The sequence below is a fragment of the Nycticebus coucang genome, chromosome 10 (assembly GCF_027406575.1).
Source record: "Nycticebus coucang isolate mNycCou1 chromosome 10, mNycCou1.pri, whole genome shotgun sequence".
NCBI classification, from domain to species: domain Eukaryota; kingdom Metazoa; phylum Chordata; class Mammalia; order Primates; family Lorisidae; genus Nycticebus; species Nycticebus coucang.
This window is the reverse complement of record NC_069789.1, coordinates 109,879,392-109,905,718: the sequence shown is the minus strand read 5'-3', so window position 1 is coordinate 109,905,718 and position 26,327 is coordinate 109,879,392. Positions and strand designations below refer to the sequence as shown.

General features: G+C 43.5%; 1 protein-coding gene across 9 annotated transcripts in view; it reads left to right on the top strand.

Moving 5' to 3' along the window:
* Positions 1-10,507, top strand: part of NLRP2 (NLR family pyrin domain containing 2) — a 30,377-nt gene extending 19,870 nt beyond the window's left edge. For 4 of the 9 annotated variants that reach the window (XM_053606003.1, XM_053606004.1, XM_053606001.1 and 1 more), the window contains 5 exons: positions 1,502-1,672; positions 1,960-2,130; positions 4,780-4,950; positions 9,302-9,472; positions 9,929-10,507. In XM_053606003.1, coding sequence (XP_053461978.1) covers positions 1,502-1,672; positions 1,960-2,130; positions 4,780-4,950; positions 9,302-9,472; positions 9,929-10,067 — 823 coding nt within the window. In that variant the 3' untranslated portion in view covers positions 10,068-10,507. Of the gene's footprint in view, positions 1-1,501; positions 1,673-1,959; positions 2,131-3,333; positions 3,659-4,779; positions 4,951-7,689; positions 9,473-9,928 lie in introns of those variants that run through there. The other 5 variants (XR_008383104.1, XR_008383106.1, XR_008383105.1 and 2 more) reach the window with 5 other exon arrangements.
* The last annotated feature ends 15,820 nt before the right edge of the window (positions 10,508-26,327 follow it).

Here is a 26,327-nt window from a genome sequence, read left to right as displayed (position 1 = left end):
ACATAAAGGTATGACTTTTCCTTCCAACTTAAAGATGAAGGAAATGAGGCTTCACAAAGCTAAGTAGCTAGACTACCCTTTCATACACAATAAATGGAAGAATCAGGAAAAAAAAACCTGTATAGGCCATGACAGTATATGTGGTTCCATGAAGTTCCTTTCGCCCATAATAAAGTACTTAGAAACCACATATGGACACCGTGGTTTGTGATATATGTGAGGGACTGGATTTCTGAATGAGGAGTTCTCAGCACATGGTCTCCAGGCCAGCATCACTCAGGAACTGGTTACAGTGCAAGTTCTTGAGTCCTATCCCAGATTTTGGAATCATATTCTAGGGCTATAGCCTGTAAATTTTTTATTTTTTGCTTGTTAAACTTTAATTTTTATTAAATCATATATACATAGATCATGAATACATGTATGCCTTTGTGGGATTCAATGTGTTGATTATTTGTACAAATTGGAGTGCTTACATCCTACTAATTAACATAGCTTTCGCCTCCTTAATCACAGTGTTAAGACATTTGGGTTCAATACGTGATAGATTTGACTTGTACCCTTGCAATATGCTCCATAGGTGTGGTCCCACCATTAACCCTCCCTCTATCGAACCACCCCCCTTCCTTTCCAACTCCCCTTCCTTCCTTCATCCTGGGCTATAGTTGTGATTCATCTCTCATATGAAAGTGATTATAAATTGGTTTTATAGTAGTACTGAGTACGTTGGATTCTTTTTTCCATTCCTGAGATACTTTACTAAGAAGAATATTTTCCAGTTCCAACCATGTAAATGTAAGAGGTAAAGTCTCCATCTTTTTTTAATGCTGCACAGTATTCCATGGTATACATATACCACAATTTATTGATCCATTCATGGGTCTATGGGCACTTGGGCTTCTGCCAAGACTTGGCAATTATGAATTGATCTGCAATGAACAATCTGGTGTGCTGAGACCAAGTCTCACATGGTTGCCTTGGGTAGAATACAGTGGCATCATAGCGTATAGCAACCTCACACTCCTGGACTAAAGTGATCCTCCTGCCTCAGCCTCCCAAACAGCTGGGACTACAGGTGCCTGACACAGTGCCTGGCTATTTTAGAGACAGGGTCTCTTTCTTGCTCAGGATGGTCTAGAAGTCCTGAGCTCAAGGGATTCCCCTGCCTCAGTCTCCCAGAGTGCTGGTGCCACCCCTGCCTGGCCTGTGAGTTTGTGTCAACGCATCTTCTAGGTGGACCCAGAGCACGTAAGTGTAAGTCTCTGTTGCCTGCCTGTGTGTGTGACTGTGTCTATGCACACATACCTCTCTATCCAGAGTTTCTAACTCGGAAAGACTAAGGTTTTGTATTTCCAACTGGTTCCAGAGACAGCACCTTGACAACCAGGGCTCTGAATAATTCAAGCCAGGGCATAACATAATGAGACACAAAACCAAAAGCAATTCTATGGTGCTGCAGCATCCAGGTTCTGAAGAATGACTTGTCTCATTTCTCCCGCAGGTTAGCGTCTTGTTCTGCCACCACTCAGCAATGGGTCAATCTCTTCTTGGCCCTGGAAACCAGCCAGTCACTGATGAGCCTGATCCTCTCAGACAACCAGCTCCTGGATAAGGGCGTCAAGTTGCTGCTCACAGCCCTGAAACACCCAAAGTGCTGCTTGCAGAGGCTGTCGTAAGTCCCTTTTCTCCTAACTGTGGAGCTTCTCCGTTTTAGATCTAGAGCCATGGGGAGAACGGAAATGGTAATGCTCATGTGGAACCTTCTGTTGGTAAACACCTGGCTGTCATTTTCAGACCCAGGCAGATGGCTTGTGAGGCCAGGTCTTCTTCCTGTTCCTTCACGTGATTCCTAGCACGTGGCATAGGGCGGGGGAGGAACGAGAAGGCCTTTGGGACTCTAGCACTTGGAGACACCTGAGAAGGTTGGACTTGGGAACCTTTTGTGTGATCCTTTTGCAGGTTAGAAAACTGTCACTTTACTGAAGCCTGTTGCAAGAACCTCGCTTCTGTTTTGATTGTCAATGTGAGGCTAACACACCTTTGCTTGGCCAAGAACAACCTCGGGGACAGAGGCGTGACAATCCTGTGTGAGGGCTTGAGTTACCCTGAGTGTAGACTACAGATCCTGGTGTAAGTCTCTGTTGCCTGCCTATGTGTGTGAATGTGTCTGTGCACACACACCCCTGGGTTCAAGTAGGGCAATCAGGAGGACAACTGACAACTTCTCTAACTATCCCATATATGACACTAATGATTACAACTGGTGACTCCTGGGAAGATGGTGATAGAAAAAGGTATAAGAAGTAGTGTTAATGTAATACAGGGATGGGGGAATGTAGTTGGTTTTCAGGTCTGATTTTTTTTTTTTTTTTTTTTTTTTTTTTTTAATCTGTCTTCTTAGAACTATGTTATATAGGGCTGGGTAGGTTTGACTCTCTCCCCCTATACCTGCTTAACAACAAAAAAAACCTGTCATATAAAGTACATGCAATTTGGGTGTCGATGGAAGTGTGCTTAATATAATCCTGCTATTACTAAATCTAAATTAAATTCTAAAATCACAGGACAAATTTCAGAAAGGAATTCAGCTGCACCGATTGTTCCCATTCAGAGACTCTATTAGTGTTAACTAATTTTTGGTCTATAAAGCCACCTCTTACAGTTAGAAATATTCAACTTTTCCTGTAAATGAGGCTTTTTTTTTTTTTTTTAAGAGACAGTCTCACTTTGTCACCCCAGGATGGAGTGCTGTGGCATCATAGCTCATGGCAAACTCAAACTCCTGGGCTCAAGTGATCCTCCTGCCTCAGCTACGGGCCTGGCTGGTTTTTCTATTTTTCACAGAGACAAGGTCTTGCTTTTGCTTAGGCTGGTTTCAAACTCCTAAGTTCAAGCAATCTACCCGCCTCTGCCTCTCAGAGTCTGCGATTATTACAGGCTTGAGCCACCATGCCCAGCCTGTAAACTAGTTCTAATCTAGAATATGCCTTCAGGCACCCAGTATCTGAAAACTGCTCACTCATGTAAATTTAATGTAGTTCATGGTTGAAGGAAAGCATTCTCCCTACCCCATATATCTAAGCCCCCAAACACCCAAATAATATATGCATAAAGTTCCATAGTCAAATAAGATGCCACCCACCCTTTTAGCCCTGTCTTCCAATTAAAATCTAATTATATTAAAAGTTGCTACCATTCAAGATATGTAAACACAGAAGAAAACTGGTCAGCCTTTATTAAGCATCTAATATGTGCCCGGCACTATGCTAAGATCTTGCCAATGATTTTAGCTAATCCTTACTGCCTTGTAAGATACATACCCATCTCTCCCAGTTTACAGATGACAAAACTAAGGATTAGCCACTCACCCTCACCAAGTGTGCATCCCTGAAGAAAGTACAGCTCCAAGAAAACACCACAGGTCAAGTGCTTTCTACCTCAAGTGTTTTGATCGATGCCCCCATTTTGCTAAGTTGTCAAAGCTTAATTTTAGTCTTACTTGGATCTTGCTTTGTTATCTCACAGTTGTGGGAGTTTCTATAAATTTACAGATTGCATTGGCCAGGCACAGTGGCTCACGCTTATAATTCCAATGCTCTAGGAGGCTGAGGCAGGAGGATCCCTTGAGCTCAGGGGTTTGAGAGCAGCCTAAGCAAGAGCAAGACCCTCATCTCTACTAAAATAGAAAAACTGGCTGGGCATGGTGGTGCATACCTGTAGTCCCAGCTACTAGAGAGGCTGAGGCAAGAGGATCACTTGAGTCCAAGAGTTTGAGGTTATTATGAGCTATGATGCAAAGGCACTCTACTCAGGGCAATACAGTAAGACTTTCAAAAAAAAAAAAAAAATTACAAATCGCCGAGCCAGAAGGGTGGACCTTCCTTCCTTTTTATCCCTATGAGCCACCCTCAAATCTGTCATCTCTTTCCACTGTCTAGGCCCTATGGTCTTTGGCCCATGGATATTATGACATAATTTCATTATAACATAATTAAGTTCAGAACTCTAGTAAGGTGGAGAAAGCAAAGGAAAAACAGCTAAGGTGAAATATCACTGATATTGCGTTGATGAATATTCAGGATATATAGTACCACATTGGTGGGAATCAGAGCTGGTACCCTCCACCTCTAAGATGCTGCCTTTCTAGCAACTGAACTTAGAAAATATAATTGATCATTGCCCCAGTAGAAGATGGCAGGCCAAGGCAAGCTCAAAATTCTCTGCTCTGCAGTTAAGGTAGAAATAATACACATCACCTGTACTAGTTTCCTGTCTTGGATATTACAAATTTAATGGCTTTAAAACAGCACAAATTTGTCATTTTACAGTTCTGGAGGTCAGCAGTCAGAGTGGGGACTAAAATCAAAGTGTCAGTAGAGTCGTGTGCCTTTGGGAAGTTCTAGGGGAAACCCCCTGCCTGCCATGGCTCATGGCCCCTTTGTCACAACTTCTGCTGACTTTGACTCCCTCACCTCTCTAAGGATCCCTGTGACTGTGCTGGGCCCACCCAACTAATCCCACATAATCTCCCCACCTCAAGATCCTTAATCACACCTGCAAAGTCCCTTTTGTCATGTTGACAGGCTCTAGGAATTAGGACTTCGACATCTCTGGGAGGGGGTGGCTTTATTCTATGTACTGCACCACCCCATAATGTCATCCCCACATTGCCACCTCTGAAGTGGGTCTAAAGCCCATGGCTAGAGGACAGTTTGGGTGTATCACAGCAGTGAGGAGAATGGGGTTGTCTTATCTTCGCTTCGCGGGATCGGGTTCTAGGCTGTGGCACTGCAACATCACCACCGACGGCTGCCATCATCTCTCAAAGATTCTCCAACAAAAATCAAGCCTAACGCATTTGGATCTGGGGCTGAATCACCTCGGAATTGCCGGACTGAGGTTTCTGTGTGAGGCTTTGAAGGCTCCATTGTGTAACTTGAAGTGTCTGTGGTGAGTTATGCTTGATCAAACTTTAATCTATACCTGAAAGAAAATGTCAGTGTAACAGATCCCTCCAGTTGTAATTCAGGGTGCTTAAAGCCTATCAAGTGTTTTAAAAATTCATTTGCACAGTTGAAGGAGTAGGCTCTGGTCTGTAACATCCAAAGGCCACTCATGAAAAGTTTTGGGTGTGCAATGCCTCTAGCCATTGAGAAACAGCTGCTGCCCAGCCCCAGAGCCCAAAGAGGTAGGAATCAGATGTTGCGCCAGGACAAGGTGGCTCTGTGAGTAGCTGCATGGACTCAATTCAGTTCTGTTTCACAAATCTCATGAAGATTAGGTACCGTTGGTCAGATGTACTTGAGTCTGGAATCCTTCCTGTGAGGGACTCTTAAAAGAGAATTAAGTTCCACGTATAAGTCAGATCATGTGGCATTTCTGGGTCTCCCTTAGTTCACCTGGCATCATATCCTCCAGTTCACCCCTATTTATGCAAAGGGCAGAATTTCCTTTTCATGGCTGAGTAATATTTCATTGTATATATAACACACAACCTTTAGCCACTCTTCTGCCAATAGACACTTGCATTGTTTCCATGTCTTGCCTATTGTGAATGATGGTGTGGTGAAAATGACAGAATCTAAAAATGTTGAACTCCTAGAAGAGAAAGTCGAATGGTGGTTGCCAGAGACTGCGGGGTGGAGAGTGGGGAGATGTTGGTCAAAGGATATAAACTTGTAGCTGTAAAATGAACAGGTTCAGGGAATCTAACATACAGTGTTAGTGATGATGGACGTGCCAGTCTGATGACAGTGATCATTGTACTGTGTATGTGTATCTAGTCATCAGGTTGAATACCTCGAATATATTCAATCTTAGTCAAATACTTTAAAAGAAAAATAAACTGGGTGCGGTGGCTCATGCCTGTAATCCCAACACTCTGGGAGGCCAAGGCAGGCAGGTTGCCTGAGCTCAGGAGTTTGAGACCAGTCTGAGCAAGAGCGACACCCCATCTCTACTAAAAATAGAAAAACTAACTGGGCATTGTGGCAGGCGCCTTTAGTCCCAGCTACTCGGGAGGCTGAAGCAGGAGAATCTCTCAAGCTCAAGAGTTTGAGGTTGCTGGGAGCTCTGATGATGCCACAGCACTCCATCCAGTATGACTCTGTCTCATAAAGAAAAGAAAGGAAAAATAATTTATTTTCTGCCCTCTATAGTACAAGAAGGTATGGAATAGTGAAGTAGTAGCATTTAACCTCTACTTTATAATAGGAAGGCCTGGAGTTGTGAAAATACCAGTGCCCGAGCTGCACCCCAGACAATCAAATCAGAAACTCCAGACGTGAGAATCAGACATCAGAATTTTTAAAATTTTGTTTTCTTTTTTTTTTTTGCAGTTTTTGGCCAGGGCTGAGTTTGATCCCGCCACCTCCAGCATATGGGGCCCGTGCCCTACTCCTTTGAGGCACAAGTGCCACCCAAGAATTTTTAAATTTTTTCAATTGACATGTAATTTTATTTATGGTGAACAGCATGTTTTGATATGTCTACACTGTAGGATGGTTAAATCAAACTAAATAGCATATATTGCCTCACTTTTCTGTAGTGAGAACACTTCACTTCATAGCAATTTTCAAGTATACACTGTGTCATTGTTACCCATAGTCACCAGATGGGTAGATCTCTTAAACTCATTCCTCCTTTGCATCTGAGATTTTGCATCTTTTGACCTACATCTGTTTCTCAACCCCCTGCCCTAGGTCTTGGAACCACTATTCTACTGAGTTCGACATTTTAGGTTCCACGCATAAGTGAGATGAGATCGCAAAGTATTTGTCTTTCTGAGCTTGGCTTATTTTGCTTAGCATAATATGTGTATCCTCTGACTTCTCTCACGTTGTTGCAAATGGCAATATTCTGAAATGGCCGAACACAGTATCATTGTATACATACGCCATGTTTTCTTCCCTCTCCCACTGATGGACTCTGGGGTGATTCCATATCTTAGCTATTGTGAATAATGCCACAATGTGGTGTCGGAATCTTAAAGCCCCAGCACAACTGCAGGGTATGTTGGTGAGGACACTGAGGGAGCAGAGCCGTGGACTCTCAGAACCACTGCTGTTCATGGTAGGTACCTGATTGCAGGGGAAGCAGTAGGCTTCCTGGCACACAGCACTGCTGGTAAAGGAGAGCACGGCCATCCTCTCTTGGTCAGCTATAACTTGCTGGCAGGGCAGTCTCAGTTGTACATTCTAGGAATGGGGTGGATTGTACCCATTACAAAAGGCAGTTATGATACCAAAATGCATACGCACATTACTCAAATGTGTGCCAGGCTGAATGCTAAGTGTTTGGAGGCTATGTTTAGCCTATTCTAGATCCTGGACTAAGGTGATATATTCTCTGATTTCACGTGAGTGTGTGTCTATATGTGTGTGTGCGTGGCGCGGGTGTGTGCCATGTATGTATGTGCACACGTACACATAGCCCTTGAATGTTTGGGACATTTGTATACCCCTGTATATGTCTTGCCCATTCGATGCCTCCAAATGGAAGAAAGTTTTCTCCTTCATACTGCTTTTAATCCAATGTCAAATTTTAACACTCTTTAGAACTCTGTCAGAATTGTGCTTTTCTGAAACCGTTCAAAAACTGTGGCAAGAATTATACATCTCAAAACAGGCTATTTTCTTTACTCAGAACAAAATTCCATCTGTGTCATCCTTTATTCCCTTTTCATTTCAGACCTCAAGTCCAATCCACTTTGAAGCCCCATTACCCTCTTCTGGTCAACTAGAATCTGGTCTCGTACCTCCCCCAGACTGGTAACATCCAGGTTGTTCTGTAGCCTTCAAATTAGTCTGTATTCTGCTCTCTTTGTGCCCCTACAGTTTTCCAATTGAGTGGTAAGAATAAATGTCTTGTTTTGTTTTGTTTGAGACAAAGTCTCACTCTGTCACCCTGAGTAGAGTTGCCATAGCACTCTGTGTGTTATAGCTCACAGCAACCTCAAACTCTTAGGCTCAAGTGATCCTCCTACCTCAGCCTTCTGAGTAGCTGGAACTACAGGAGCCCATCACAATGCCCAGCTATTTTCAGAGACACAGTCTCACTCTTACTCAGGTTGGCTTTGAACTCCTGAGCTCAAGGGATCCTCCCAACTTGGCCTCCCAGAGTGCTGGGATTATAGCGTGAGCCACTATGCCCTGAAAAACAAAACAAAACAAATAAAAAAACCAGAAAACCTCCTGAGACATAGCTTCTACTCTCTCTCCTCAAAACCCACAATACTGCCCCATTTCAATTCAAGTAAAATCCGAAGCTTACAATGGCTTAAGGGTCGTCTTTTTTTATTATTTATTTTTATTATTTTATTAATTTATTTTTGGAGACAGATTCATTATATCTCCCTTGGTAGAGTGCCCTGGCATCACAGCTCACAGCACATCAAACTCCTGGGCTTACGTGATTCTCTTGTCTCAGCATCCCAAGTAGCTAAGACCACAGGCACCCACCACAATGCCCAGCTATTTTTTGTTGCAGTTGTCATTGTTTAGCAGGCCTGGGCCGGGTTCGACCCTGCCCACCTCAGTGTATATGGCTGATGCCCTAACCACTGTGCTACGGGCACCAAGCCTATTTATTTATTTATTTTTGAGACAGAGTCTCACTTTGTCGCCACCAATAGAGTGCCATGGCATCACAACTGACAACCTCCTCAAACTCCTGGGTTTAAGCAATTCTGTTGCCTCAGCCTCCCCAGTAGCTGGGACTATAGGCGCCTGCACAATGCCTTGCTATTTTTAGAGACAAGGTCTTGCTCTGGTTCAGACTGGTCTCAAACCTGTGAGCTCAGGCAATCAACCCACCTCAGCCTCCCAAACCTGGGATTACAGGTTTCAGCCACATAGCCTAAGGGTCTTCTATGAGTTGGCCCCCTTTTGCCTGTGACCTTGACTCTTTCAGCCCTCCCCAGCTCATTCTCATGCTTAGAGCCTTGATCTATTTTCCAAGATAAACATGTTCAACCTGAAGGCCTTTACACAAGCTGTTTTTCTGCTCAGAAAGCTCCTAGTCCAGATCTCTGTGGTTCGTTCTTTTCACACCTCAAGACTTCTTTGACCATTGAAGCTAGCACCCCTGGCTACTGCCTTCTTCCCTTTTCCTTTATAACCTTCACTTGTTTTTGGCACATGACACTCACTATCTCCTATTCTCCTATCAGGAGATAAACTCTGAGGCAGACATGTGTGTTACCCACTTGCCTTCCCAAACCCAAGTCTGTGCCTGGCAGAGAGGATGGTATCACTCAGCATCGGCTGGATTAATGAGTTAAGTTCTGTGTTTTGCCAACAAGGTTGTGGGGATGCTCCATCACTACCTTCAGCTGTGAAGACCTCTCTTCTGTTCTCAAGAGCAACCAGAGCCTGGCCACCCTGGACCTGGGCCAGAACTCCTTGGGGTCCAGTGGAGTGAAGATGCTGTGCAAACCCTTGAAACATCAAAAATGCCCCCTCCAGATGCTCAGGTATGACCCTTCTACCTCCCAGTGTGCTTTTTCCAAGACAGTAGATTTTGGAAGAGCACAGACAACACGAATGGGTCATAGGCATCTGCCACTAACATCTGGCTTTTATCCGTGGGTATTTATTTGGTTACCAGGTGACCATTAACTCCTTCTGTCACTTTGCTCTTGCTTTGGTAAGTAAGTCCAAGAATGTGGTCAACTCAGTCTGAAACAACTCATAGCTTGAGTGAGGGAGAGCTGTGGTGGTTGTCACTTGTCAGGGAATTCAAATCGCAGGTCGCAGGTGGGGCTCTGCTTTGCAGCAGAGAATAATCAGGAAAGGTGGCCCATGCCCTGGGAACCCTTGACACCCCGGTGAACCCTTGACACGGGAGACTTTCAGGTGCTTGGGAACTTGAAATGAATCTCCTTAAAGCAACAAGAAACCTTCTCCCTGAACCCCAAATTGTACCCCAGGTTGAAAATGGATGAATCCGATGTTGAAATCCAGAAGCTGCTGAAAGAAATCCAAGCAATCAACCCACAACTGGCTATTGAAAATGATAACCATGATCCTAGGGAAAAAAGACCTTCTTCTCAATACTTCATTTCCTGAATCTTTCTCTCAGGAAGTCCCGGGTCTGCAAGTATCCAAAGCCTCTTTAAGGATAAGTTGGCTGCTGGGTTGCAGGTTGTTTATATCCCTGTTTCTGTGTCTGGTTTATATAAAACATGCACAAGTCACTTACCCCTGCAGATATTACGGAAATGTCTCTATCACCGGTCTGTTGTGAGAAATAAAGGTGAAAGCACTCATGAATGAAGCTGTATTTATTAATGGGGTCTGACAAAAAAATTGGGGAAAGATACCTTATTTGGAGAGAACTTAGCCCAGAGGTGAGGAAAGTGACAAGTATTTTGCACTGGTTTCAGTGCCCTCCAAGTCTTTGTTCAGTGCTGGTGTTTTCTTTTTTCTCTCCCTTTCCTCTCTCCCACCTACCTGAATTTGATTGTGTTTTTCCTCGTGGATTGGCCTATAGTTGTCCATCTACTGGTTTCAAACTAGCATTAAGTACACGGGGAGCTTGTTTTTCCATTCTTGAGATACCTTAGTAAGGAGAATGTTCTCCAGCTCTATCCAGGTTGTTAGAAAGTCTCCATCTTTCTATGGCTGAATAGTACTCCATGCTATATAATACACCACAGTGTATTCATTCACTCATGAGTTGATGGGCGGTTTGGGTTGTTCCCACATCTTGGCGATTGTATGTTGAACTGCTATAAACATGCTACTGCAAATGTCCTTGTGATAAAATGATTTTCTTTTGGGTAGATGCCTAGTAATGGGATTGCAGGATCAAATGGAAGATTTATTTTTAGCTCTTTGAGGATTCTCCATACTTCTTCCCAAAAAGGCTGTGTTAGTTTGCAATCCCACCAACAATGTGAAAGTGTTCACTTCTCTCCAGTGCTGGTATTTCTCGACCTGCATGATTGGCTGCATGCTAAGTATTCCTTAGAGTATTTCTTTACCAGCCCTACAATGTTTTAGACTCTCAGATGCTTCAGTATAGCTCATATGTGACCATGTCATTGCTCTGATTATTGTTTTAATAATTCCAACTTACACAAAATATGACTTCACGGAATGTGTAGCCCTCCCCCCACAGAGTGCAATCATTTCTTGTGATGGACAGAATCCCCAAATCCACTAAAACAATGGCTTTGCTTGAGTTAGAGTCTGAAGGTTTTTGTTGAGTAGCTACTGCTAATGTAGTTTTATTAGGGATTATTTTTAAGGTTATAGATAGGTTGTAAAGTACATATTGGGGAACTGTTGCTGTTTACTAGGGGAGTAGAGTATATATCCACAGTCATCTCTGTGGGACTTCTCCTGGAAGATATTATTTTGTAGGTTTTTAGACAGAGTCTCTGTTAAGATCTGTTGTGGATGGAGAAGGGAGTTATGAGAAGTCTTAAGTCCAAGAAGTTATCTGCATTTTTATTGTCTCTACAGATAAAAATATATCTAAGGAGTATACAGTTACCTCTTCCTGTTTGAAGGTTTATAGAACCAATTTCAAGTAATATTGTGGTTAAATTTTTAAACTAACGGTCTGTATAAGAGTTTTCTCTGGAACCTGACAGGTTGATCCTTTTTTAAACACTTATAGTTTTGGAGCTGGGCATGGTGGCTCACACCTGTATCCTAGCACTCTGGTAGGCCGAAGATGGAGGGTTGCTTGAGCTCAGGAGTTCAAGACTAGCCTGAGCAAGAGCAAGACCCTGTCTTCACCAAAAAAAAAAAAAAAAAAAAAAAAAACCAGCTGGGCACTATGGCAGGTGCCTGTAGTCCAAGCTACTGGGGAGGCAGAGGTAGGAGGATCACTTGAGCCAAGGAGTTTGAGGTTTGCTGTGAGCTAGGCTGATGCCACATCACTCTACCCAGGATGACAGAGTGAGAGACTGACTCAAAAAAGGAAAGATAAGTTTTTGTTAATGTATTATAGTACAGATAGGGGTCTCAAGGTCATCATTTGAGATGTCAAAACATTTTTTAGTAAGATCATTTAAAGGGTGGGATGGAAAAGACCTTAATAGTCAAGTTATTATCATTGGTAAGCAGTTTAGGGAGATGATTTGTCTAGTAGAAAGTCCATTTGTGAAATTCTGTTGTCATGTTGTCTGTAACATCTGATGAGGGGATGGGAAGGGAAGAAACATGGGACCTCTGAGTGTGGAGTTAATAGCTGTACCCTGGATGTGATCTGAGAGACAGGCTTTTGTAAGTTTCACATACAGGAGTGTACACTAGTGAAATCAGATATGAGGACAACTACAGGGTCAGAATGGTCTTGTACTGAACAAGGTTTACGATAACCCAGTGATGAGATGGGTTACTGGAGGAGATGACAGCTAGAGAAATTTCTCCAGGCCAAGATTGTGATATAAAGTATAGACTTTATTTTAGTCTCTGTCTCTTTTTTTTTTTTTTTTTTTTTTTTTTTTTTTGTAGATAGTCTCACTCTGTCACCCTGGGTAGAGTGCCGTGGTTTCATAGCTCACAGCAACCTCAAATTCTTGGTCTCAAGTGATCCCCTTGCCTCAGCCTCCTGAAGAGCTGAGACTACAGGTACCCACCAAAGTGCCTGGCTATTTTTTCTATTTTTGGTAGAGACTGTGTCTCATTCTTCCTCAGGCTGATCTTGAACTTCTGAGCTCAAACAGTCCATCCACCTCAGCCTCCTAGACTGTTACGGGATTGAGCTGCTATACTTGGGGGTTTTTTTTTGAGACACTCTCACTTTGTTGCCCTCAGGAAAGTGCTGTAGAGTCGCAGCTCACAGAAAACTCAAACTCTTGTGCTCAAGTGATCCTCCTCTCTCAACCTCCCAAATAGCTGGGACTATAGGCACCTGCCACAACACCCAGCTAGTTTGTTAATTAATTAATTTATTTTTTGAGTGGCATGGCATCACAGCGCACGGCAACCTCAAACTGTTGGGCTGAAGCAATTCTCTTGCCTTAGCCTCCCAAGTAGCTAGGACTGCAGACACCCATCACAACGTCCAGCTATTTTTTGGTTGCAGTTGTCATTGTGTTTAGCAGGCCTTGTCTGGGTTAAACCCGCCAGCCTCAGTGTATGTGACCCGTGCCATAACCACTGAGCTCCTGGCATTAAGCCACCAGCTAGTTTTTAGTAGAGATGGGATCTTGTTCTCACTCAGGCTGGTGTCCAACTCCTGAACTCAAGCAATCTGTTCACATTGGCCTCCCAGTGTGCTGACATTACTGGTGTGAGCCAGTGTGCCCCACTGGCACACCCTTGGTTAATTATTTCTGTATTTTACTATAAAAACCAACCATCCTGGCTGGGCGCCTGTGGCTCAGTAGTTAGGGTGCCAGCCACATGCTCCAGGACTGGTGGGTTCAAACCCAGCCCGGGCCTGCTAAACAAAAGAAAACCAACCATCTTCTAACTCTCGGAGGACAAAATTTATTAATCTTATGGGTAAATACCCTAAGTCTTACAATGATTAGTTAGCTTCCCGTGATTGTAGTCTGTAAACAGAGTTGTTACTGTTTATTGTGTGATCTTGTACCCAATTTGCTCTGACCCATTAAAAACTTGAATATGTCCCCAAATTATTTCTTCCCAACCTCATTCCATGTTTCCATCAAACATCTAATCAATATCATCCAACCTCTTTTTAGCATCAGCGTCTTATGTGTTTGTCTGTCGTGTTCTGGACAACCGCACATCCTCACCTTAATAAGTGAATAATGAGATTCTTTGAAGAAAAAAAATAAGGATTGTGAATGGCACCACTAGTAATGCATGATTTTTTTTTTCACCATTGAAAAGTAGAAATTTAGTGCTTGAGGATCTCAGAGCATCAGTATCAGGGGACTGACCATGGGATAACATGCTGACAGAAAGGCAGTCACATGATGTAGCCAGAGTTGAGGTTTGGCAAAACTAGAATCATAAATCATAAAGATAGAGTTGACTAAATAAAAGAAGATGAAGGTGGTTGCCAGAAGCAGGATGGTCTGAGTGGCTTTTGCCTCAGGGGAGAATCTGTGGGAGGTACCGAGGGTGTGAATATGCTTCACTCTCTGGCGGTGTCTGTGCAGGAGAAGGACCATGTAGACACTGGCCCCAGCCATGAGTCCCATGAACACAGCATCAGGAGAAGTCATTAGAATTGTATAAATCACAGCATAAGACACTTTATGCTTTTTAGACAAAGAGCATAATCCAAAATTCCGGGTCTTAGTAGCATTGTGGCTGTGCTGCAGGGCCCCTACATGTGTAGGAACAAAGAGGTTGATCAGCAGGTTGGAGATCCAGCAGACAAAGCAGGAGAGGCCGACTTTCTTCAAAGCTGCATCTTTGAGCTTCATCCACCCCCCAGTTCTAGGGCTGATGGTGATGGCCTGAAAACTGCTCAAGTGGCAAGTAGTGCAGAGAGAAAGGCCCCGGGCTGTTCTATGGAAATAAGTGACAAGTTTACACCCCATATTTCCCAGGGTGTGTGTTACTCCCCAGATAAACATCATCTGAGGGATCCCCTTGAAGAGAAGAAAGAAAAAGTTGGCCACAGCCAGGTTGGTGAGGATCAGGTGTGTGGGCCTGGGTGTCTGGCCGGTGCAGGCTGTGGAGGTGTAGGTTAAGAGAAAGGTGTTCCCCAGGACCCCAATCCCAGTCTGGAGCACAAACAATATCCTCAGGATCAGATCACCAGGAGTCATTGTCATGAGATCATGAAGACGTGGTTCAGAAAAGAGCCTGAAGGTCACAGAGTTAGAACTGAGAGTAACAGCACCAGTCCCAGAGGTGCTCCAATATTCCCAGTTCCAATAGGGCCTCCTGGGCCCTCACTAACTCCTCTTGGTGAGGACAGTAATTACCTTTATAGAGAGGGGACTCCACACCAGTGAGCTCAGAACTGCCACTCAGTGTTTCATTTATTACACTGACATGGCCATGTAGGAGGGGATAGAGTTTAGTCTATTTCCCAGATCCTAAGTGCACATGTCCAGGGCACCATCCACAGGCAATTCCTTATCTGTTACCTCAAGGTGTGTCTGAAACACCCCCTGTTCCCAGAATAGGTTTTCATCCTTGTGTATAGAAAGATGAACTGAGGTAGGTCTCTGTTCCTTAGGGCTCAGAGCCTGGAGTGGGAGACACATATAAAACATGACAGTAAAATGAGAATTGGCCATGGATAAAGGATACACAGGGCGGTGTGGAAACAGGTATCAGGGGTTGTAGCATTAGTGACTCTATAGTAATATACAGAAATTTTATTTTTAAACTTAATTTTCTCAATGTATATTTGTATCAGAAGTAATAAAATAATACAAAGACATATAGAAAAAAGAGTTCATCTACACACCCTCTGTCATCAAGAATCCTACTCTTCTGACATAACCATACATCTCAAGTGTGGATTCTTTTCGGTTTCCTCATATGTTTTAGCAATCAGTAATACAGAACTAAATTTGCTGCTTATCTTTAGAAATTTAAACTATTCTTTTGGGTCAAAGAGAACAATCATACTGGAAGCAATGACATTAATAGGATAATATGTTCCAGCTCCATCCAGGTAAACATGAAAGATGCAAAGTCTCCATCTTTTTATGGCTGCCTGGTATTCCAAGGCATACACATATACAGCAATTTGTTAATCCATTCATGGGTTGAAGGGCACTTGGGCTGCTAGCATTCCAAATTGTAAATAAAATCAGCACATTATGCCCCATAAATGCATTAATGTACACGATTATTTAATAAAAATTTTGAAAAGATAATGCAGGATCAGTTCAATATAATTAAAGTTGACTACATGGATATTAAAATTGACTCTCCATAAATGCTAACAAATGCCTTTGACAAATCAACAGCACGCATTTTTAAAAAACACTCAAACCTGATGGAGCTTTCATAAAAACCCAAAAGGATGGCTTTGGAGAGCTGGCAGGTGCTGAACACACACATAACTGGTTTTTGACTCAGCCAGCCGCAGTCCGGCTGCCAGGTCCAGCAATGAGACAGAGCTATCCTCTGCATTTTGTAATATGTTCATATTCCCTATTTATTTACTTTATTTGAGACAAGAGTCTCACTCTGTCACCATGGCTACAGTGCTATGGCGTGATCATAGCTCACAGCAACCTCAAACTCCTGGCCTCAAGCAATCCTCTTGCCTCAGCTTCCCGAGTAGCTGGGACTACGGGCGCCTGCCACAATGCCCAGCTAGTTTTTCTATTTTATTTTATTTTTGTTTAGTAGAGATGGGGTCTTGCTCTTGCTCCGGCTAGTCTCAAACTTCTGATCTCAAGTGATCCATCCCATTTCTCTTCCCAGAGTGCTGGGATTATAGGCATGAGCAACCACACCCAGCCTCATCTTCCCCTTCTAATGTTTTTGTTTCGTCACAAAGTGAAACTTGTCTGTCAAAAGAGACTTTTCTGTACAGTAACAGTGTGGGCTCCATAAAGAACATTGAGATTCTGGGGGGAAAAAAACCACAAAACGAGACAAAATAGCTATCACTGACCTTAGCCCACACAATCACCCTCCATTTCTCCAGAATCGAAGTACCTCCAAGGTCACAGATGGTAGAACATAAGGAGGAATGACCCAGGAGGAATGACCCACCTTGGTCACAGATCAAATCAGGCTGAGTTAGGGTGAGTTAGGGTTTCCTTCCAATCCAATCGTGGCAAGGTGACTTCTGGGTCTGATCCATCAGGTCCAAATCCCAGCCCTGATCCAGGCTGACAGTCAAAGTCACTATAACTCATCTTGTGATACCAGAAAAATAATAATACCAGAAAAATAATGATAAAGTGAAACTGAGAGTTGACTCTATGCCACATACTACTCTGAGGGTCTTAAACATAGCCATTCATTAATTCCCTGATAACCTAAATATGGTGACTATCATTCCCCCATCAGATGATAACAATGGGACAGGGAGAAGTCCAATGTTTCACCTAAAGTCACAGAACTCACTAGTGGCAGGTGAAGGAGCTGGACTCAGTAACGCAGGGCCTGAGGGTCCTGCCTTAGCCACTCTGTTCTGGTAGACAATATTTTCTGTGATGCCACCCAGGGGGCTGCTGAGTTAGCTTTTCCCCCCAGGGGCTTGCTTTTCTCTTTAGGAGGCAAGTTTTAAACTGATACCAGGAAAAAAATCACAAGGAAAAACCAACAAACCAACCAAGAAACTTGAGCAGTGCAAGTACCTCAGAGGTGGACATCAGTTAAACGTAAATATGAAATGGAAACGGAATAAGACCGGGAGGGACAGGTCAGACACCGGTGTCAGGCACAGTCCAATTGGAAGCTTCTGGCTGCAAAGTGCTGGAAAAATCCATGTATCCTGAAGGGGATGGACTCACAGATGATAACGAGAGAGAAGGATGAAACTGGGAGAGACCCAGTCACTGAGGAGGAAGCAGGATGGGAGGGGTGGAGAGGGAACAGTGGTCGGGTGGATGGAACAGCGCTACCACGTTCTGTGCTTCTAACCCATTTCCCATTAATGGCTCAAGGTCCGAGCAGAGAAAATACCGGTCCATAAAGGTTATTGATGACTTTCTGTGTGTTGAGCTTTAGTCCTGGGTACAGGAGTCCCATGTATGTTAATATCAAATGTCCGGTCTCAAAAATGTGCTTATTTTACATGAACAGAAAATGAGGCACAGATTTATATAACATTCAAAAAAATACAAACTTATCTATAGTAACAAATAGCAGGTCAGTAGTTGCCTGGTAGCTGGGTACCGGGAGGAGACTTCCCACAGGACACCGGGAATCTGTAGGAATAATATGTTCACTGTTTTGATAACAGCAATAGTTTCACGGGTATAGAAATGTGCCAAGAATTCCAAAGTGTCCATTTCTCCTTTATAACACAGTAAAGCTGTGTATATAACAAGGGGACATTAAAAGCACAGAGAAAGTCCATAGATTGTTATAAACTTTATCAGGGTCCCTCAGCCCCAGTAAGGGCAGAGCAGGTCCCTGATCGAGTGACAGCAGCTCACTGAGCACAGACACCTGCAGCGGGGCACACCTGGTGAGCAGGATGAGGCCTGTCCCTGTCTCTTCATACCCTCGCCAGACATGTGCACACCGTGGGGTTACTCAGGCCACTCCCCAGAACCTGCAAACATCACCAGAGGGAAGAGGGAAATCATTTCAGTCACACAGAGACAGGGAGCATTTGGCGACAGTGGCTGCCAGCTGCATGTCTGTTCTGCTCCAAAGTAGTGTCCTAGAGTCAGCCAGAAGAGACCACTGAGACCACCTCTGCTAGAGGCTCTGTGGGCAGTGTCACCTGTGTGATGTTCAGAGATGCTTTGTCCCCATTCCTGGCTCCTGGGCTAGAAGCCAACACACTGTCAGGACTCCCAACCCCTCAACACATGGGGGAAGAGGCAGGAACGTAACAAACTGTTCCAGGCGGCAAAGGGTCCCCTCGGTGGGAGATTGAGCCTTTCACTGGGGAAGAAAAGCAGGTGATATCACAAGCCTGTGGTGACGCACACGCACGCAGCTTCTCAGGCGCCATCCAAGTTCTGAAACACCCATGTAAGGGTCACACGGGTCAGAGTGCGTCTGTGTGACATGTGTGTGCAGGGAGCAGGGACCACACACAGACAAAGAGCCTGAACTCAAAACTCCAGCTACAGTTGTCAGGAATCCAGGTGATGCCCGAGTCACCCTAAGGGGAAAGAGCAGGGGACAGCGCAGGACCCTCCCTCCCAGGCTGGCCCCAGCCTCAGCAGTGTCCATCCTGTTGAAGCCGGGCACCCACTCCCTGCCTGCTGTGGGGTCTCTGTCCTCACCTCCTCTTCACACCTTAGCTCAGAAGCAGCCCACGGCCTAGGACCTTGCTGAGGACTGGTGGAAACCTCTGTCCTGCCCAGCTCCTCACCTGCCCTCTGAGTGTCTGGGATCTGAGCCATCACAAAACACTAACCAGGAGAGATCTCTGGCTGGAACTGGCAGCAGGACCGTGGCCATCAGTAGACACCAGCCATCTGGAGGACCGTGGCCATCAGTAGACACCAGCCATCTGGAGCCCAAGCAGATATGGGTCTTGTCATTCCCTAACTTCATCTCTCCCTGGAGCTGCAATTACCATGTCACCTGCGAGGCACAAGGGACTGTGGGGCACCCTGGGGAAAGCTGTGAGTGTTTGTTTCAGGGCAAGTCAGCAGGTCCTGGGGATTATTCAGACATGAACTAATCAGCACCAGGTGCAGCTGGGAGGAAAAGTTTCCCGAGGCCACTGCAGTGACCTCTGTGTCTGAGGGATGTGGGGGTAGACAAGACCTTCTCAGTGCTGCCCTGCAATGGCCCCACCAGGTGGGGATGCAAAGTGGATTCTCATTTCCAAGTTCTGTCCCCCCTCAGGCTCACAGTGGTGTCATCTGTCATATTCATGCTCCACCCTGAGCTCCAGTGTTTCACCGTTAAGGACACAACCTCTGCCCAGGGTGAGGGTGACCTAGATATTGGAACAGTGTGACATGATGCTATTCTCATATCCTTGTAGGAGCCCTGGGAATTCCCACCAGCCCCACACACCCCTCAGGCCATTCCCAAATTTGTCTACTTGCACTGTCCTGGGGACAAGACTTCACAGACAACAAAAATGACTGCATTCCTCACTTCCGGAAGTGCTTCTATCCTAATTCTGAGTCTCTGCTCTGAGTAATGATGCACTTCCTGTGGTCCCACTTCCTCTTTCTTTCCTGCTACTGCCCAGGACTGGTGGATGTTTCTTGTTTCTTTGTGTACTTTTTGTGTCCTGAGTCTTCTACTTTTTGGATAAGTCAGTATAGATACTACTTACTTCCCTCCCTAGACTAAAATAAGATTATTATTCTTACACTGTCTTTTACCTTTTCACCATTTCTCTCCAAATTAGTTTTGTGATTTCTACATTGTCATCATTGTAGCACTTACACGCACTTATTTGGATTTGTATCTCAAATGGCAACAATCAACTATGGAAATGGATTTGATGCTTACACTCACTTCTTTTGCCATAATTTGTTCATCTGTTATGGATAAAATCATGTTTCAGCAAGTTCTTCACGATGTCTGTGGGAATGACATTCCCTCATTCTTGCATGATCGGTGATGTGTGTCTACATGTTGGTACTCAGCAGACTTACTGATAGAAGATGAATATCATCGTCCTATTGGGTCGTTTTATTCAATACCCAATATACTGTTTTTATTTCATTATTTTGGTCATCTCAGAAAGTCATAAAATTTAATTCACGAACTCATCCTATAAGAAGTGCTACATACCTCACTGGTAAATATCACTAGGTCACTTTCAAAGCGCTCCCCTTGGGAAGATACACCCCCTTAGTCCACGTCAAAGCAATTTTGGAACTCTTTTTCTGGAATGGCTATGAAAGCTGTCCTTGTTTGAGGTCTGACAATTAAGTTCTCAAACTCTTCCTGGAAAAAGTGCTTTCAAGGGTGGGTGGGTGCTGGTGTCACGTGCATGGTCTCCCAGGGTGGGGGTGGTGGTACCTCACAGGTGGCTGCCGTGATATTCAGCAATGACGTAAGTAGCACTTTTTCTAGCGTCAGTTCTTAGACTTAAATGTCAGAACTCCTAAAGCTCGTCTTGTAAAGTAGTATTAATCTTTCAAATTTCTTTATGATAATTTTTACTGTCAAAAATGTTGTGTTTATTGCTGGTTCCCAGCACTCTGTCCAGAAATGCTACTAAACCTTCTTATTATTCTACATGCTTGTCTTCGAATTCTTAGGTCTTTCTATGTAAGGAAATATACTCTCTGCAAATAATGACAGTTTGGTAAACCATTAACAATTTTTAAAGTCATAATGTTTTGTTATTTGTGTACTGTGCTGGTGAGGACACCTTGCAGAGTGTTTAGCAGAAATAGTGAAGACACATGTGTGTGCTTCATTGCTGAACAACTAGGCAACATGTTTAAAGTTTTATCATTCAGTATAATACTTGCTATGAAGTTTTGGTAGCTAACATGTATTAAGTTAAAGAAGATATAAGTGGAAGTTTTTCAACTCAAGTCCCTAGAAAATAAATAACTTGATTTTTATGAAAAGGTTTTCTGGGTCTAGTTGATTATTAGTATTGAAAATAGTTATTAGTACTGATATTGGTTATTGTTGTGTTATCCCTCATCTACATTAAGTAGAAATTCACACAGCATGAAATGTGCACATTTACTAAACAGTTTGATGAATCTGCACATAAGTTATCTCCTGGGCAGCCACCTGTTCTAGCAAGATAGAGTCTGTTTCCATCTCCATGGAGAGGACCCTCCTGCTCCTTCCTGGCCCATATTTCATCACTAGCAGGAAATAGTCTTTTGACGTCTACTGTTATCATTGCTTTGCCTGATCTTGAACTTCATAAAGCACACCATGTTAATTTCCTGTGTGTCGGGTTTCTTGTCCTTCTGAGATCCAGCTCTGCACTTGCACATTATCAGTAGTTCCTTCTTTGTTGTTGAGGTGTGTTCCATTTTATGAGTATACAGAACTTAATTTATTGATCTTCTTGTTTATAATATTAGGGAAGTTTCCAGAGACAGGTGATTAAGGATAAATTGGCTATAAACATTTTTTGAGAAATATGTATTATGGACATAAACCCTCATTGGAGCATGAGGGTTTATGAGAAACTAACTTTTAACTTTATGAGAAACTAACAAACATCACGGCTTCCCCAAATGTTTTTAATACACTCCTCCTACCTGCACGTATGAGAAATGCTAAATCTTATTACACCTAATGGTTTTTCTGTGGTAATAAAACATTATGCTCTAAATAAGTATGCACCAACTTTCTGAAAATCACAGCCATTCAAAAGTACCCAATGTACTCACCCTTATTATGAAACTAATGTAGGACCTTCACATGAAAGCTATAACCCAGTTACAACCTAAGAATAGGGAGAAGGGGGAAAGGGAGGGGAGGGAGGGGGGAGGCCGGTGGAGGGAGGGGGATTAATGGGATTACACCTGCGGTGCATCTTACAAGGGTACATGTGAATCCTAGTAAATGTGGAATGTAAAGGTCTTAGCAAAATAACTAAGAAAATGCCATGAAAGCTATGTTAACTAGTGTGATGAAAATGTGTCAAACGGTCTATGAACCAAGTGTATGGTGCCCCATGATCATACTAATGTACACAGCTATGATTTAATAAAAAATTAAAATAAAATAAAAAAAAAACATGAACTGGGCGGCGCCTATGGCTCAGTCGGTAAGGCGCCAGCCCCATATACTGAGGGTGATGGGTTCAAACCCAGCCCCGACCAAACTGCAACCAAAAAATAGCCGGGTGTTGTGGCAGGCGCCTGTAGTCCCAGCTGCTCGGGAGGCTGAGGCAAGAGAATCGCTTAAGCCCAGGAGTTGGAGGTTGCTGTGAGCTGTGTGATGCCACGGCACTCTACCGAGGGTCAGTGGGACTCTGTCTTTACAAAAAAAAAAAAAACATGAACTAAGGAAAATTAATTCTAAATGGAGAAAATTACATGTGACAAACTCATCACCAAGCAGGTGACAAATAAAAAAATATGAAGCTAAAATGAAAAAACAAAACAAAATTGAATAATTTGGACTGTGGAAAAATCCTCTGTACTTAAGAAACAGATTCAATATTTTGGATGTCTGATTGCTGGCAGCTGTTAGCCTTAACAGACCCTCCCCTCACCCTCTCTTCCCCACACCTGGTCACATCGATGAGAAAGCACAGAGGTTCTCTCCTTTGGTGTTGGTGGGAAATTCAAACCATGCCTGGAACCCCTCACTCCTGGACCACCCCTCAAGAAAACCTCAAGACAGTCTCATTTCCTAACTCTCTCAAGCCATTTTGGACCAGATAAATGTATCTACCCTGATTTTCCCAAGGAGTTTTATTCCTTCAATACTTTGAATCTGTCATCTCTCTCCATCCTGGCTTAGAAGGTTTCCACTGACCTGTGCTTTACAGCTCCTTTGTATGGTATTTTCTTCTTTGTCCTTGAGTTCTGAGAGTTTGATTATTATGTGCCTTATAGTTGTCTTATTTGGGTTGAATCTGCCTAGTGTTTTTTGACCTCCTCGTGCCTAAATAGACATACCATTCTCTAGGTTGGCAAAGTTCTGTATGATGATTTCTGTGAATAAAATTTTTGCCCCCAATCATTTTCTCTACATCCTCTATAAGGTCATTAACTCCCAGATTTGCACTTTTGAGGGCATTTTCTGATCTTGTAAGTATACTTCATTCTTTTAAATGCTCTCCTTTTTTCTTTTCTCCCCTGTGTGTTTTCACCCCACCCCTATGGTCTACTTCCAGACACTTTTATGAGCAGACAGCACCTCGGTCTGCCCAGGTACCCCTGCAGGGAATCTGGAAGTCAGTCTCCAACCTGACTCCCAATGACTAAGTCCACCTACTCCTCTCCATCTCTGTGGCTGGTATCCTTGAAGACACACTCATCTCTTGCTTGAAACATTTCACCTGCTTTTAACTGGGCTCCAGGTTTTCATTAGGACCCCTTCTTATCTGCAACCCACAAATGCAAACCTACCCAAGACAATCTTATTGAAAAGTCACTAATGGTCCCAATCTTAGTCTTGCCCTCTGCATCTCTGAATGATCTAACCTAATGGACTGAGATATTTGTTCCCAAAATCTCAATTATTAGGGAACAGACACTTGGCAGTGGCTGGAGACTTTTTTTTTTTGTCACAACTATAGAGGATATCTTGTGGTCGGATGACAGAAATGCAAGCCCCACATTCTCTGGTGGGCGGGGCAGTAGTCCCAGGGCTACTCTCTGCAGCCCCAGCTTTGTGCTCAGTCACTCCACGTACTAATCACTGCCAGGTACAGGAACACGCTAAGCTCTACTTCATCAAAGCTTTCAGCTGAATGTGCTGCTCTTCTCCCTGACATTCCTTTTTACCTCTTTATTTTTGTTGGTTTTTTTTCTCTTTTAGCATTAATATTGTTACTGCATGAACATTTCTTATTATCAGGCATAACCTCAAACATCACCCCTCCACACCAAGGAGGTCCGTCTCACCACCATGTTCTTTTCCCTTAAAACACACATCAAAATTTTCCATGCTTTTCACTGTTGGTAGGAATGTAAAATGGTGCAGCTGCTGTGGAAAACCGTGGGGAAATTCCTCAAAAACAGAGTTGATCAAAGGCTACATTTCATTAATACAGGAAAAAGAAGTTTTGCACATTCCTTCCACAATGTGGTGACTATAGTTAATAATAAGGTATTCTGGCTTTGAAATTGCCAAGACGGTAGACTTTATGTGTTCTCACCACAAATAATATAATAACTATGTGAGGCAATGGATATACTAATTAGATTGATTTAATCACTCCCCAGTATTACATAGATCAAAACATTACATGGTACCCTGTTTAACTTTTTTTCCTTTCTTTTTCTTTTCTTTCCTTTTCCATTTATTTATTTACTTATTTATTTCCTTATTTAAAGACAGAGTCTCACTCTGTCACCCTGAGTAGAGTGCCGTGGTGTCATAACTCATAGCAATCTCAAACTCTTAGGTTCAAGCAATCCTCCTGTCTCAGCCTCCCAAGTAGCTGGGACTACAGGCACCCACCACCATGCCCGACTAGTTTTTCTATTTTTAGTAGAGATGGCGTCTCACTCTTGCTCAGGCTGGTCTTGAACTCCTGAGCTCAAGCAATCCATCCACCAGAGTGCTGGGATTACAGGTATGAGCCTCTATGCCCTGCCCTTGTGTAACTTTCTGAGGGACTGCCAAACTATTTTCCAAACAGCTGCATCTGTTCCATTCTCACTACAAAGCATGGTGGTTCTAATTTTCCCTGCATCCTCACCAACATTTCCTATTTTCCTTTTCTTTAATTTCATTTTTTTGAGACAGAGTCTCACTGTGTCACCCTCGGTAGAGTGCTGTGGCATCACAGCTTATAGCAACCTCAAACTCTTTTTTTTTTTTTTTTTTTTTTTTTTTTTTTTTTTGTAGAGACAGAGTCTCACTTTATGGCCCTCGGTAGAGTGCCGTGGCCTCACACAGCTCACAGCAACCTCCAACTCCTGGGCTTACGCGATTCTCCTGCCTCAGCCTCCCGAGCAGCTGGGACCACAGGCGCCCGCCACAACGCCCGGCTATTTTTTTTTTTTTTTTGGTTGCAGTTTGGCCGGGGCTGGGCTTGAACCCGCCACCCTCGGTATATGGGGCCGGCGCCTTACCGACTGAGCCACAGGCGCCGCCCGCAACCTCAAACTCTTAGACTTAAATGATTCTTTGGCCTCAGCCTCCCAAGTAGCTGGGACCACAGGCACCCGCCACAACACCCAGCTATTTTTTCGTTGCAGTTGTCATTGTTGTTTAGCAAGCCCAGGCCCAGCTTGAACCCACCAGCCTCAGTGTATGTAGCTGGCCAAGCCTAAAATTCTGATTAATATGAGGGTACAAAGGATCAGGTTACTTTGCTTGCATTTGTTAGGGAAATGTTGTAGTTGAGTTAGTTTATAATTTGTTAGTCCACGTTGTAGTTGAGCCCTTCACCCAGGGGGTATGCCATATACCCTACAGTGTGCCTTTTGAGTGAGAACTCACCAATCTCTCTTTCTCTCCTCCCCCTGTCACTTGAATTAAATTGTGTTTTTCTCTCATGTGTGTGGGTAGTTTATCATCTACTGGCTTCATATTAGTATTGAGTACGTCAGATACTTGCTTTTCCATTCTATGACCATTTACTAAGGAGAGTGTTCTTCAACTCTGTCCAGGAAATATAAAAGATGTAAAGTCTCCATCTTTTTATGGCTGAATAGTATTCCACAGTATACATATACCACAGTTTATTATTCCTGTGTTGATGGGCACTTGGGTTGATTCCACATCTTGTCGATTGTGGATTGAGCTATGATAAACATTCTAATGCAAATGTCCTTATAATAATATGATTTCTTTTCTTTTTTTTTTTTTTTTTTTGCAGTTTTTGGCCAGGCCTGGGTTTGAACCTGCCACCTCTGGAATATGGGGCCAGCGCCCTACTCCTTGAGCCACAGGCACCGCCCAAATGATCTATTTTCTTCTGAGTAGAACCCTCGTAATGGGATTGTGGGATCAAATGGAAGGTCTACTTTTAGCTCTTGAGGATTCTCCATACCTCTTTCCAAAGAAGCACATTAGTTTGCATTCCCACCCACAGTATAAAAGTGTTCCCTTCTCTCCCACTATTTTCCATTTTTTTAATTGTAGCTACCCTGGCAGGTATGAAGTAGGTAGTATCTCCTTGTGGTTTGAACTGTAACTGTTGGTGAGTTTCGGGAG